The sequence below is a fragment of the Anabas testudineus genome, chromosome 11, assembly GCF_900324465.2.
Source record: "Anabas testudineus chromosome 11, fAnaTes1.2, whole genome shotgun sequence".
NCBI classification, from domain to species: Eukaryota; Metazoa; Chordata; class Actinopteri; order Anabantiformes; family Anabantidae; genus Anabas; species Anabas testudineus.
In genome coordinates, this window is record NC_046620.1 from 15,936,958 (window position 1) to 15,951,411 (window position 14,454).

The following is a 14,454-nucleotide window of genomic DNA, read 5'->3' on the forward strand; positions in this document are numbered from 1 at the left end:
ACCAAATGCTTAGTTTAAAACTGAACACACACAGTTTGTAGTTAGGCCCTTAACTGAATTCGATTTTTGTTTTGCAGCTCTTAAAGATAGAAAACAAGAAAAAGAAATATCACATTAAAAATGTGGAATGAATTGTTTAATCATTTGTGTCATGAGGTTTTACCTTGCTGACACACAAAGGCAGTTTGACAAATGGTTAAAAAAAAAAAAAAAAAAAAAAAAAAGCAACATTAAGTGAAACCATGCACGTTGGCCCTTCCGATTAATTATTGGCAAGAACGTTTTACAACGGCGACACCCATGTCCACCGCGCAGCGCGTAAACCTCGAATGATGTTGGATGAGATGAAGAGATAATCTCTGAGGTGAAATGAACTGAACGCCTTCACAGACATCAGTGCTTGTACCTTACGATAGCAAGCAACACAGAGAATTTCCCTGCTGGAGCTGTAGACTGATCTGGGTCCACAGAAGCCATGAGACTGGTCCTTCCCAACCCCGGGCTTGAGGAGCGGATCCCCTCTCATGAGGATCTGGAGAAGATGGAGAAGGAGGAAGCTGCAGACAGACCCAAATGGGACAACAAAGCCCAGTACCTGCTCACCTGTGTGGGCTTCTGTGTGGGACTGGGTAACGTCTGGAGGTTTCCATACTTGTGTCAAAGCCATGGAGGAGGTAAACACTTCTTATCTAAATGTCACAGGTGGAACAAGTCTAGCAGTTAAACATTTAAACATGAACAGTTCCTAAAATAGGACATTTTAGAAATGAATAATTCAAATTAGTCCAAAAAAAAAAAAAAGAACACTTCTTCAGTATCTCGGATACTATTACATAGTACCATTACAACTTCTCAATAGTTGTAATAATGAAACGTTTTGTTCATAATCTACGACAAATATTTTGTTATGGTAGGTAAAAATGAAGAATGAGGATTTTGGTCTGAGATGAAAATATAAAACCTAAATCAAGTTGTGCTGAGCAAACATGCTGCAAATGGTGCTGTGCATCAACACTATGATGCTTAATGTTCACACCTAAAGTCATTTAGGTTACATATTAACTGGTTGTGGTGGTAAAATATCCATTAGACAGCAAATAACTACTGATTAGTTAGATTCCTGTCCATACTGTTTCATTTTTAAAAGTACAAAGTTTGGTTTTCTTTTATTTTCTATGTAGCTGTCTAGTATTTAGCTTCAAGGCAGTACAACATGTAACAAGAGGGCAGAAACTGTAACTTCTGGCTTGATCCACTGCATGAGGAGTCTTTCCCCTCGTTCCCTTGAACTTCCACCACTTGTAAATATAAACATGGCCTTGTGCTGAGGTGTGAGTGGTGTTAGTCGCTTATCAGACAAATTCATCAGCAGCACATGACCCCCATTCATAAACATGGAATCTTTATCATACTTTTAATTGGTCTGTACCTTTTTAATTCTCTACAGTGTAGAATGATTGTGTAGACCTTTGACTTAAAACAGCAAACGTGCAAAAGTGTGTTTGTGGCAAAAGAGGAAAATCAGTTTAGAACAGTTATTAGAAATAATCCTTAGCCTCACTGTTCAGACATTTTAGTTTGAAACCAAAGTGGATCAATCAATAGATAAATGTCTATTTCCGAGAACACCTCCCTTGTTTAGGCTATAGATTATGAGGCGGAAACTCTGATCTTCACTTTTCCCACTGAACACAGCTTATCCTGGTAATCAGCTGTGATTACCATTTCTCCAAACAGGCCACAAGATGCCATTCTGACACAACTCTACCTCAAGACTTTAAAAAGATTATTTATACAGCGTGGCTCGAAAATGTGACGCGTCATCCAGCTTCTCCTTGTCAGCTGATTTAGATCTCTGCTATCGGGAAAAAAGTCCTGACGACAGAGTGAACTTTCAGCCCCGATCTTATCCCATGTGCAGCGTCATGCATGATAATGAAGACAATAAAAGCTTCTAGTATGATTATTTATTGGTTTGAATTAATCTTGACAATTATATCACTGAATATAAAATTATTCACGACGACAACATTAAGGACAGAAAACTCACACAGGATGTAATGAGGAAGAAATTCAGAGTAAAGTTAAGTGATGGTCACATGTGGTTACAGCAAAATGTACCTAACACATACATCTGTCCTTGGCTTGTCTCCAGGAGCTTTTATGATCCCTTTTCTTATCCTGCTCGTGCTGGAGGGTATCCCACTGCTGCACCTGGAGTTCGCCATTGGCCAACGCCTCAGGAAGGGCAGTGTGGGAGTTTGGTCGGCCATTAACCCTTACCTTACTGGTGTTGGTGAGCTTGTGCATTGACAGTTCAAAGTAAAAATAAGATATCACACTATGGTGTAACTACAGTATAATACTGTTGTTTTTCCTGTTCTATGACAGGTATTGCAGCCATGACAGTCTCCTTTTTGGTAGGCATGTACTACAACACCATCATTGCCTGGGTGATGTGGTACTTTTTCAACTCATTTCAGAGCCCCCTGCCATGGAGCCAGTGTCCTCTAAATGACAATTTAACAGGCATGTCACCATTCCTTTAATAGCTTTGATCTTAGTTGGATTTTTCACTGTCCTGGGTAACGTTTGCTTTCCACTCCGCCACAGAGCCAATTTCAGAATGTAAGCGCAGCTCTGCAGTGGACTACTTCTGGTATAGAGAGACGCTTAACATCTCAGAGACTATAGAGGATGCTGGAGGCCTGCAGTGGTGGATGGTGCTGGCTTTGATTGCTGCTTGGAGTGTGCTCTATGTTTGCTGTATTCGAGGAATAGAGACCACAGGCAAGGTTGGACATCTATAGAATTACGCTTTGCACAAAGCAGCAGAGATTCGTTTTGCCGTGTGTAACCAGTGTCGTGTACTGCACTGTAATTTAAGAACAAACAGACACAAACAAGAGGAAATAACAGCCACGTGCAATTTCAATGTCAATTTTAACTTATCTCACATAGTATAACAATTAATCTCATCGTCATCATAAAAACATAAATCATAAATTCCAATTAGACTGGTCAAAGTGAAAACATAAATAAGTCCCGGAACACTATCCACCTTTAAATGCTTTTAACAAAACAAACTACTATTAAAATCCCTCATTAGATCATTGATCTTCTCATTGATTTTACTATAATTACAACACATATGACGTTACAACATAACAACAGTGTTACAATAATCCAGCGAACTTAGACCACAGCCGACCTGACGCCGCATTCACATCACAGTGTTGTCAAATTTGCTATCACATATCAGGGAACCATAAAACTGGTATTTGTCTCTTGGTACTGGCAGTGCTGTTAATACTGGACAATAACAGAAACTAATGTACAAAGGTCACCTTGTGTGAGTGTCTCACATTAACAAATAACAATCTACGTGTTACTGTACTCTGTGCTCCTAACTTCAACATCGCACGTTCCTTTAAATAGCCAGAAACATAATCCTCTTGTCTAAAAGTAAAGTCGTCCCATCAACTGCACACAGCTACTGCAGGCAGGGAAACTAAGGTAGTTCCTCTTCCAATTACATAAAGTAAAAATCTGATTATTTTTAGAATGTCTGCTCTTACCACTTTTAAAACATGAGGATTGCTAGTAAAGAATGTTAAATCATTAAGTTATTAATCAATTAAAATCTAATATGCACTTCAAACTAGCTAAAACCTGAACTCCACAGGAAAATAATCACTCACACTCCTACGACATGATGCAAAATATGTGAGTAGTTTCTGAGGAACATGGCACAAAGGGAATCAGGAGTGACCTGATAGTGAACAAATTGGTAATGAGTTATTAGACTAAGTCCCAACTGAAGACTATAAGGAAGAAAATAATGAGTTACTAGAAAACAGACTGGGAGATACGACAGTGATGAATCAGTAGCTAATGATTAGGTTGCAAGTAGCTGAGAAATGGTTTTATAAATTGTGCCTGATGATACATACAAGAAAATCTTATTACTCATTGTCAGCTTAATACTGAATACTAAATACTCGGTAGAGTAAGTGGTTGTGATTCTGTTTCATAGACAGATAAACTAATCCTTACCTAATGATTCATCTATACATTATATCGCCTAAAAGGCTCATTTTGCAAACATTTGAAATAGTTTTGGTCAATGTTATTTGAAACCATAACAAATCACTCCTGTAAAATGCTTCTCTCTTTCCCTCAGGCTGTGTACATCACCTCCACTCTGCCATACTTGGTCCTCACCATCTTCCTCATCAGAGGCCTGACTCTGAAGGGCTCAGTGGAGGGAATCAAGTTCCTCTTCACACCAGACGTTAGTACACCGTAGTCACCATTTAATCACATTTCTCTCTGCCCGGAGACACCGCACTCTGCTGACGCTATGATTAATTTCTAGTTAGCTGAGATGGCAAATCCGTCAACGTGGCTGGATGCAGGAGCTCAAGTTTTCTTTTCCTTCTCCGTGGCCTTTGGAGGTCTTATCTCCTTCTCCAGCTACAACCCTATTCAGTAAGTACACGCTACTGTAGATGTGTATGTACATAGACTAGACTAGGCTACATTGTATTTATTCTTATCAGTGCAAATATATGGAATAAAAATAGTCTTCTTCATTAAGTGTTTCTTTTCAAATTCGGTTTGAATGCATTTCTTCTACTCATTTTCTCCTGTTTTCTAGTAACAACTGTGAGCAGGATGCCGTTATCATCTCCATTATTAATGGCTGCACGTCTGTCTATGCCGCCACCGTCATCTACTCCATCATTGGCTTCCGTGCGACACAGCAGTTCGACTCCTGCCTCAACGAGTATGAGCACGGGATTCACTGATTTGAGTTCATGTAGAAATACGCACAGATTTCCCAGTTCCAGTCTTATGTATTCTCAAACTGTCCCTTTCAGGAACATCATGATGCTGCTCAATGCCTTTGACCTGGCTGAGGGGGCCATCACAGAGACCAACTATGATGAAATGCTGCAAAATCTCAACAGTACAATCTCTGGGTCAGAGGTCATTCAAGCGCTGGACCTTAACACCTGCAGCCTGAGGCGTTTCCTCAGTGAAGTAGGGTTTCTTTAGAGGCTTTATAAATAGTTTTGAAATGTCATTCCATTTCTTTCTCAGTACACGAGCCTGTTGAGTGCTGCAGGTGACTGTGTTCTTGTTTTTCAGGGGGTGGAGGGAACAGGTCTGGCCTTCATAGTCTTCACAGAGGCCATCACTAAGATGCCTATTTCTCCTCTCTGGTCTGTCCTCTTTTTCATCATGCTCTTCTGTCTCGGGCTCTCAACCATGTTTGGAAGCATAGAGGGATGCGTGGTTCCTTTGCAGGACTTGAACATCTTTCCTAAGAAGTGGCCCAAAGATGTGATCACAGGTAAACGTCTCTGTAGGCACAATTACAACTGTACATAGAGTCCATTTGTTGACTGGAATAAGGAAACATTGTCTTGTTTTGGATTCTAGGAATTGTATGCTTGGCATCCTTCTTGATTGCACTCATCTTCGCTCTGGGGTCTGGTAATTACTGGTTGGCGCTGTTTGATGGCTATGCAGCCTCCATCCCTCTGTTCATCATTGCCTTCTGTGAGATGGTTGGTGTATCCTACATATATGGAATAGATAGGTAAATGAGCACGAGCACAGGATTTGCCACAATGATGCATTTAAATTCAAGCACCATTTTATTTGCGTACATACATGTGGTGTGTTCATTACCTTTCTTAAATCAAGTACACCCTGAGTCAGATCTATTTTCTATCACAGGTTTAACAAAGATATTGAATTCATGATTGGACACAAACCAAACATCTTCTGGCAGGCCACGTGGAGGGTGCTCAGCCCTTTGATTATCCTCGTCATCTTTGTGTTTTACTTTGTCACCAAAGTCAGCGCCGAACTGACCTATATCACCTGGAATCCAAACTCGGTATGTCCATTAACGCCTCTCGCTAGCTACATTCACTGTCACATTCTGAAAACGTTTCTGTGTCTTAATTTCTCCTGTTGGGGTGTTTACAGGCAAGCTTCCCAGTGGCGGAGACGTTATTCTATCCCAGCTGGGTCTACGTCATCATCTTCATTTTGGCTGGGGTTCCGAGCGTTCTGATCCCAATCTTTGCTTTGTGCAAATTATTCCAAAGACGCTGCTGCAAGAAAACTGTCAAAAAGAAGGAGCTCAACAGCATCTCTGCCAAAATCAACATGCAGGACACTCCAACAGTGTCATAAACCTACAGGAACATTACGCCGTTTTGTGGTGCATGAGAGATGTGCACTCATACTTCTCTCTGACTTAATGAGCTAGTAGTGGTTTTTCAAAACAAGACACATGTAAATTGATGTAGGCAAAATGTATTTACAAGCTAAAAGTTCACATGTGCCAATGCAATAAAACACGATTATTTATTGAAAGATCCGAACTACAGTACAAACACAGTGTTGCTCTTCTCGATTTAATTTACATTTTGTTAATGTAATTTAATTTTGAGATTGTTGAGTTGTGGTAACGTTTTGATAAATGTACACTGACATGCTGGAATGTTTTGTGAAAAGCTGAATAAAATGTCGATGCTGCAGTGTAAAAGATTTGACCAACTTTTGAAAAATAAAGGAAAATGTCTATAAAAAAGTTATGCAAATGCACAAGTGTGTTTAATATTTTCCTACTGTCCACAAATAATCCTTGGTTGTGACAGCTGCGATATGCTGAAATATGTTAAATATTATATGGTTTTTACTCCTTTTTAACAGTTACAAAAAGATAACTGTAAGATAAGATAACATTAAGATAAGATAAGATAAATCTTATTAGTGTTAGAAGTTTTTTCACACAATCCCTCACCCAGATTTATACTATGCTTTACTGTACTTTCGATAAATTTGAAGCATTCATTTCCATTTCAACTGAATATGTGGTAATCAGGTTTCTATAGGTTATACAGGTGCTGTTATAAATTAACATAACGTGGTTGAAACAGTTAATCTGGTACTAAACATTTATTTATTAGTGTGAAACTTCATTGTGATCCGCACAATGTCTTAACGTGAAACATTCATAACATGAAATGTTTTTCACACAGGCTGCTGAAAAAGCACTGAACTGTGTGAACATTCCCTTGAATAAAAAAGTATTATTTTGATATTCTTGAACCCACTGTTCCATGCAGACTGAGATGGACAATGTGATGACCATTTGTGGTAATGAAGGACAGAATTGCGTTCATGAGTTTTATTCTGAAGGATGTAAAAGATTGTAAAACTCAAATAGAGACATCTGAAATTTTCACACTTGGATCCTTATTCACATCCTTAAAATAAGCCTTGATAAGACAGTTATAGAGACACTTGTCTTTCTTTGGTTAATAATTGCTTTAGAAAGGGACAGGGATAAGACCTATATCTTCTCCAATACTCCAATACCGATTACATTTCCAGAAAAATGCTGTCATACAAATACAACTTAAAAAACTTGCTACTCACACCATATTTGAACAAATATGTCATATCCAAGAGCATGAGAACTGAACAAGCCTGTTCATTCATGTGCAGTTAAACTTTCTCAAGGACTGGAAGAGGCACGTCTTGATCGTTGAGATAAGCATTGGTTAAAAAAAAAGTGCTGCCACTGATTGTGGAGTGCCTTATCTATTCTTACAAAGTGACCCAAAAATGTTAGGGATTATAGCATTTTATTGCTGTGTAAACGACGTTAGGCATCAATAAAGCCTTTCATTTAATAAAGTCCGTCCATTTTCATTGTACCCTTTCCGCTTAGAAAATTAATTAATGCCAAACGCATTGCTCAGGGGCGTGTTAGTGATGACACCTCATGTGATGTATTAAACATTATCAAGAAGGATGAGCCCTTTTCTGTTTAAACATGCTGACGTTACATAATGTAACACAGACTATGATGACCTCAGAATTGCAGTTTAAGCCCAGATGTCACAGTAAAAACCTCAGCACCCCTTTCAGGACACACAGTAGGGCTGAGGGACTCAAAGTGAGAGAGTCACTCACCAGAGAACTGGGGTCAGCGTCGTTAAAAGAAACAGCCTCTCGACTATTTGAAAGAATAGAAAACCAACAGCTGGTGACCAAAGCGGGGCCCAACAGCTATTTTCTCCAGTCGTGTCTCCTAATTATTCGTTTTTCCCAAATTCCACCATGAAGCTGAAATTACCAAATCCAGGGTTGGATGACCGGATCCCTTCTCACGAGGATCTGGAAAGGATGGAGAAGGAGGAGGCTGGAGACAGACCCAAATGGGACAACAAAGCCCAGTACCTGCTCACCTGTGTGGGCTTCTGTGTGGGACTCGGTAACGTGTGGAGGTTCCCGTACTTGTGTCAAAGCCATGGAGGAGGTAAGCCACGATGAGACTGTTCGGTGTGTTCTGTTTGAGGTCTTCAAAGTTACAAGTGGGAAGGAATAATGTGCTCTGATTTGGAATTTTCATTCAGTCATTTTAAAATACTAAGAAAGTATATAAAATCCAAATGACTTAATCCTTGCATAATTTTTGTATTTAGATTTCACTGCACAGGTCTCATGGAGCTGCAACACTGATTTCTATTTCAACTAAAATGTTTTTTTGTTTTTTTTAGATAGTGGCTACTTCACTGCAAAATGTAGCTTAGTAGAAGTATAAATAAGTACATATAATAAATATTCAAGTTAAGTACACCTACCTAAAATTGTACTGAAGTATAGTGCATGCACTACCTGCTGAGGAGTTACAGTATTTGTACCGACACACAGTTCTTCGGGGAATGTTGCTCTCTAACAATATTTAAAATGATGTCTGTTTCTCAGAGACTGAGATTGTAGAACATTGAAAATCATTCCAAGAAAATCTTAAACTTAAATGCTGTCTGGAAGTCAATATGTAATTCTTGGTATACAGTAACCAGTGTACCCAATAAAACGTGCAATATTTTTAGAGCATATGGGGATCTTATTGAAAACACCATTAACACATTTACTTTGTTTTATAAGAGTAAATCATTGACCACATTAAGTCATTATAACAATTTGAATACTGTACCTCCAGGAGCATTTATGATCCCATTTCTCATCCTGCTGGTTCTCGAGGGAATCCCACTGCTGCACCTGGAGTTTGCAATCGGGCAGCGCCTGAGGAAAGGCAGCGTGGGAGTATGGCGGTCAATTAATCCTTACCTGACTGGAGTCGGTAGGTAAAAAATAACGCATGCACGTTTGGTCGTGTATTTATTTATTTATTAACTAGCCACTTGAGTATGGCTGCAGAGAGGGGAATATGCATGCCCCCTATAGGGATGTATGCATGTCTAATTAATTTAATGCCTTTATCATTTTATCACTTTGGTTTATGATAAAATAACCGCAAAACTAAAAGTGTTGTTACTGAATGTTGAAGGTTGAATGTGAATATTATATTGTAAACATATTTTTACTTTTTCTTTTACTTTGAACCATGTTAACACAGCCATTGTGCTTACTGTATGTTCTTCATGTATGCTGACTGGATTTCAATCCTGATTTTGCTAAAAAATGTAAAAACATCAGCCTGATTATTTAATTTTGTTACAGGTATTGCGTCCTTGCTGGTCTCGTTTTTGGTGGGCATGTACTATAACACTATCATGGCCTGGATCATGTGGTATCTCTTCAATTCCTTTCAGGATCCTCTGCCTTGGAGCCAATGTCCTCTCAACGCTAACAGGACGGGTACTGTGTGACTTTATCTACCAAGATAACAAAGTCGAGATAGTCAGGGAGAGTAGAAACAGCCTATATCTGCTGTACGGGATGATTTTAACTTTGAGTTCCTAAATTTCCCTTCTTTGCAGGGTTGGTGGAGGAGTGTGCACGAAGCAGCACTGTCGACTACTTCTGGTACAGAGAGACTCTGAACATTTCAACGGCTATCGATGAGGCTGGAGGCCTGCAGTGGTGGATGGTATTAGCCCTGCTGGCTGCCTGGACTATGCTCTACGTCTGCTGCATCCGGGGGATTGAGACCACCGGAAAGGTCTGTAAGTCAGGCTGCATCTGAGTAATCTAATGTGGATGTAATTCCTGGAGTGTATATGTTTGTTTAAATATACAGGTACAGTATGCCTGTGGCTGATTTTGTCATCCCTTTCACCTTTCAGGCTGTGTACATCACGTCCACTCTACCATATCTGGTCCTCACCATCTTCCTCGTCAGAGGACTGACTCTCAAAGGCTCTGTAGAGGGAATCAAGTTCCTCTTCACACCAGATGTAAGCACTGCTGTAACACAACAGGCAAATTTAGTCAGTATAATTCATATCAAGCAAAATTCTCTAAACGATTTAGAGAATATGCTTATTCACTTTCTTTCCAAATGGTGAATGGGAAGATGCTTCTCATATCGGTCGTCTGCTGTTGAACTTACCATAGCACAATGAGAACATGTAACTTGTAATTTATATAAAATTAAATATATATATATATATACATATTTATATGTGCAGGTAAGTGGATTTTCTTACCATTGCACTGAGCCTGGAAAGCTGATTTCACCTGTTTCCACTTCCTGCAAAGCTATTTTAACTTGCTGCTAACTGCTGGCTCTAGCTTCATATTTACCATACAGACATAAAAGTAGTATCAGTCTTCTTTCCAATATATACCTCTATTGTGACCCCTGATGCACGGAAAGCATTGCATTTCACAATCATGATTACAGTGACTGCAGCAATTACTTCTTGAATGGAAAGGATGTACTGGGTTGCAGTGACAATAAACAAAGATAACCACAATGGCTAAAAAAGACATATGCCAGGCTGTATTTGAGCTAAAGATTTACTGGAGTGTCTGAGATAAGCTTGGATCTGTCGCACAATGATAAAAGCTGATAATGAAGCTGAAGCTGATAACGCTGTGCTGCCAAAAAAATGATCAATAGACTATCAAGACAGTTTCCATGATCCATTTTAGACATTGAGAAATCAGATATAATAATTCTTAGATAACATCTTTATAACTAAGTTGGTGCATGTTTTGCAGTTGATTTATGATACAGTTGCGTTTTCTGAGTTTCACACACTTATCAATAGTTCTCTTCTTTCTATCACGTGCCAGGGGGGATTAGTTCACTTTCACTAAAAATGTGCTTTTCAATTGTGTTTTAGGTGAACGAATTGATAAATCCAGCAACTTGGTTGGATGCTGGTGCTCAGGTTTTCTACTCCTTCTCCTTGGCCTTTGGAGGCCTCATCTCCTTCTCTAGTTACAATTCTGTTCAGTGAGTACAAATCTCAGTCACACAGTCACACGGGCACCCGCTGCTCGGCAGTTCTCCTCACGTGTGATCCCTTCATGATTTTCTTGTAGCAACAACTGTGAGCAGGACGCCGTTCTCATCTCCATCATTAATGGCTGCACTTCGGTGTACTCTGCGACGGTTATCTACTCTATCATCGGTTTCAGGGCAACGCAGAACTACGATGACTGCGTGGGAGAGTGAGTTTCAAACTGGCCAAAACATTTTTTTATTTATTTAAAAAAAAAGGAAAGATTCAATTGGAAAAACTGAAATCATGTCTAAAGGTTTTTTATGTATGTTTTTTGGTGTTTATTTGTTTTGTTTTTTGCAGCAATATCTTGAAGCTGATGAACGCTTTCAACTATCCTGAAAACAACATCACAGAAAGCAACTACAACGAGGTTCTGACCCACCTCAACCAGACAAATCCAGACATCATCCAGGGATTGCAATTACAGACCTGTGACATGCAGTTTTTCCTCAGTCAGGTCGGGAAAAAGAGCAATACTTGTTATTGTTGCTGATTTAAAATGTACCTCAAAGAACCTATTTCAGTGGTTTAAATATGTATTGGCATGCACTCCTTCAGGGCGTGGAGGGAACGGGTTTGGCTTTCATCGTGTTCACAGAGGCCATCATCAAGATGCCCATTTCTCCTCTCTGGGCTGTCCTCTTCTTCATCATGCTCTTCTGTCTCGGCCTCTCAACTATGTTTGGGAACATTGAGGGAGTGGTGGTTCCTTTGCAAGACCTCAGGGTTTTGCCCAAATCTTGGCCCAAAGAAATTTTCACTGGTAATCCTTCATATTTCTGATTGAATGTAACCTACATTTACACATCTGGATCTGCACAACATGTTCATGTGACCCGTGCTTTGTATCGTTTTTCACAGGTCTGACTTGCCTAATTTCTCTCGCTCTTGGGCTCATTTTCGCCCTGGGCTCTGGAAACTACTGGCTAGCTCTTTTTGACAACTTTGCCGGCTCTATCCCCCTTCTAATTATTGGATTTTGTGAAATGATTTCTGTAATCTACATCTATGGTGTAGACAGGTGAGTCTGTTTAGTCTGATTATTGGTTCAAACTCAGAATGCCTTTTTGGGTGATCAGTCCACTGCTTTGGTTCAGACTGAAATATCTTAACAAATAGTGACGTAATATGGTGAAGATTTTAGTTTGCTAGCATGGTCAGATAGATCACATATGAACACAAAAACCCTCAGAGAGCCACTAGTGTGTTATTGGCATACAGCCATGAATAAGAGAAATGCAGAACAGTTCACGACAGATCTTAATACAGTTGAAACAATACAGGCAATAACAGCACATTTTGACCTTGGAACAAAGATAATGTTTCTCAGTCATCATCTGAGAGATAATAAAGTACACAGTGTATCTTTGTGAGTGAGTCAGTGAGTTTTAATACAGCATCGGTATACGTTACCTAAAAGTTGTAAAATGTGCATAATGTCCAATTGTGTTATGTTTTTCATATAGTGATACAGGTTAGTTGAAGGTTTTATTTCCATGTGCTGCAGTGGTGAATGTGCTGAACAAACACACTGACAGCCACATTGACTGGTTTATTTACTGTTGAGTAACTAATAAAAGTACAAGGTTGTGTTTTATGGGGGCTGCCATACAGACTCAACTGACATCTCGTCCTCGTCTTATTGCATCCAAACAGGTTTAACAAGGACATCGAGTTTATGATTGGCCACAAGCCCAATATATTCTGGCAAGCGACATGGAGAGTGATTAGCCCACTCATAATGATCTTCATTTTGGTTTTCTACTTTGTTACCCAAATCACCAAAGAACTGACCTATTTGGTCTGGGATCAGGAGGCGGTAAGGATGCACTTCACAGTACTGCATTTGTTGACAACGAAATGTCAAGATGTGGATTTTAATATCAAATTCACCACTTAACTTAATTAATGCTGTAAATTGTGACCTTTTCTTTGACTCTGGCCACAGGAGAACTTCCCCACCCTTGATCCACGTCCTTATCCTTCCTGGGTCTACATAATCATCTTTATCTTGGCTGGAGTTCCCAGTTTAGCCATCCCAGCAGTTGCCCTGTTCAAGTTCATCCAGAGGAAATGCTGCAATAAGAAGGCTTACAAGGATACCACAGTGGACACTATCTCTGCCAAAATACAAATGAGTGACAGAGAGAAGTTTTAGATACCTTTTATAACAAAATGAGTGAACATGAACTTATTTTAATGTTGTGTATTCATGTTATTAATATTATTATTGACTTTGTCTTCCTCGTGCCTTGTACAGTAACAGAAAAACACAAGTGAGTTGAACCGAGGGACTATTATCTTGTTTTAGAGAAGCGTGCAATTTCCAATACTTTTTGGACTATTGTAAGTTAAGCTGCTGTGTCATATTTTACATATTAGCGTATGCTGCATATAAAAGAAACAGCTATAGGACATGAACAGGACATTTTGGGATTTACACTAATTTGTCATCTTGCTGAAAGACAAATCTGTGCACTCAACATGAAGCTATAGCTATTATGTCATTTGTAAAATCTGTATAAAAATGTAAAAATTTACAATTTGCGGTTGAATTAGGCTGTTTTTTCATTTCCACTTTTAGTGCCAATCTAAACAGCCAGCCTCTTATTTTTTCAGCAAACAGATTTAATTATTATTTAACCAAACCAAAAATCTCACAATTTGTTTTCAATGTACATGTAAATTTTAAGCCTGTGTCAAGTATCCAAGAGAACAGTTTTATAAAGATTTTTTGTAAATGATATCTAGTATGGACCTAATTCATGTCACCAGTGCTATTTTGCTCATTTTTGCGGGCTATGGTTTTCGGTATGTTTAATGTTTGCTATAAGACTATATTTGTACTGCACTTGCTCTTCTATAAACTCTGGTTATAGTCTTCTCATTAGTTCAGACTTGAGACTAAACGTAAGTTTACTATTTAAAGAAATGCTATTAAAATAAATCATGTCAAAAACTAAGTCAAAACTAAAGTTGTTGTGGGGTTTGTTCTCTCGGATCCAGTGCTTTTAAAGTGTGGTGAGCTATTCACAGCAATGATCCCTTCTCACCTCATAGTGGCAAAAGGACAAATGGAGCCACCTGGTGATCAAGTTAGTTATTAGCTTATCAAATATTTTTGAATAAATAGTGCTGTGTCCTCCTGTATGGTCATGCG

At 39.1% G+C, this 14,454-nt stretch overlaps 2 protein-coding genes across 2 annotated transcripts; both read left to right on the forward strand.

Annotated features, from left to right (window-relative positions):
• Nucleotides 1-475: 475 nt before the first annotated feature.
• Nucleotides 476-6,213, forward strand: LOC113154093 (sodium-dependent neutral amino acid transporter B(0)AT1-like). The gene is made up of 12 exons (XM_026348101.1): nt 476-674; nt 2,156-2,296; nt 2,392-2,529; nt 2,614-2,795; nt 4,184-4,294; nt 4,379-4,491; nt 4,661-4,789; nt 4,884-5,046; nt 5,155-5,359; nt 5,449-5,608; nt 5,749-5,911; nt 6,004-6,213. Exons 1-12 carry the CDS (start codon nt 476-478, stop codon nt 6,211-6,213), a joined length of 1,914 nt encoding a protein of 637 aa, XP_026203886.1.
• A 1,739-nt stretch (nt 6,214-7,952) lies between these two features.
• LOC113154515 (sodium-dependent neutral amino acid transporter B(0)AT1-like) lies at nt 7,953-14,236 on the forward strand. Its single transcript, XM_026348764.1, has 12 exons — nt 7,953-8,350; nt 9,038-9,178; nt 9,559-9,696; nt 9,819-10,000; nt 10,125-10,235; nt 11,130-11,242; nt 11,332-11,460; nt 11,595-11,751; nt 11,853-12,057; nt 12,156-12,315; nt 12,951-13,113; nt 13,243-14,236. The coding sequence occupies exons 1-12, from the start codon at nt 8,152-8,154 to the stop codon at nt 13,450-13,452; spliced, it is 1,908 nt and encodes a 635-aa protein (XP_026204549.1). The 5' UTR covers nt 7,953-8,151; the 3' UTR covers nt 13,453-14,236.
• The last annotated feature ends 218 nt before the right edge of the window (nt 14,237-14,454 follow it).

Coding starts and splice junctions, on each gene's coding strand:
- LOC113154515 (XM_026348764.1), top strand. CDS start 8,152: ATGAAGCTGAAATTACCAAATCCAGGGTTGGATGACCGGATCCCTTCT. Junction 8,351..9,037: donor GTGTCAAAGCCATGGAGGAG/GTAAGCCACGAT, acceptor CTGTACCTCCAG/GAGCATTTATGATCCCATTT. Junction 13,114..13,242: donor TGGTCTGGGATCAGGAGGCG/GTAAGGATGCAC, acceptor CTCTGGCCACAG/GAGAACTTCCCCACCCTTGA.
- LOC113154093 (XM_026348101.1), top strand. CDS start 476: ATGAGACTGGTCCTTCCCAACCCCGGGCTTGAGGAGCGGATCCCCTCT. Junction 4,790..4,883: donor TTCGACTCCTGCCTCAACGA/GTATGAGCACGG, acceptor TGTCCCTTTCAG/GAACATCATGATGCTGCTCA. Junction 5,047..5,154: donor TGAGGCGTTTCCTCAGTGAA/GTAGGGTTTCTT, acceptor CTTGTTTTTCAG/GGGGTGGAGGGAACAGGTCT.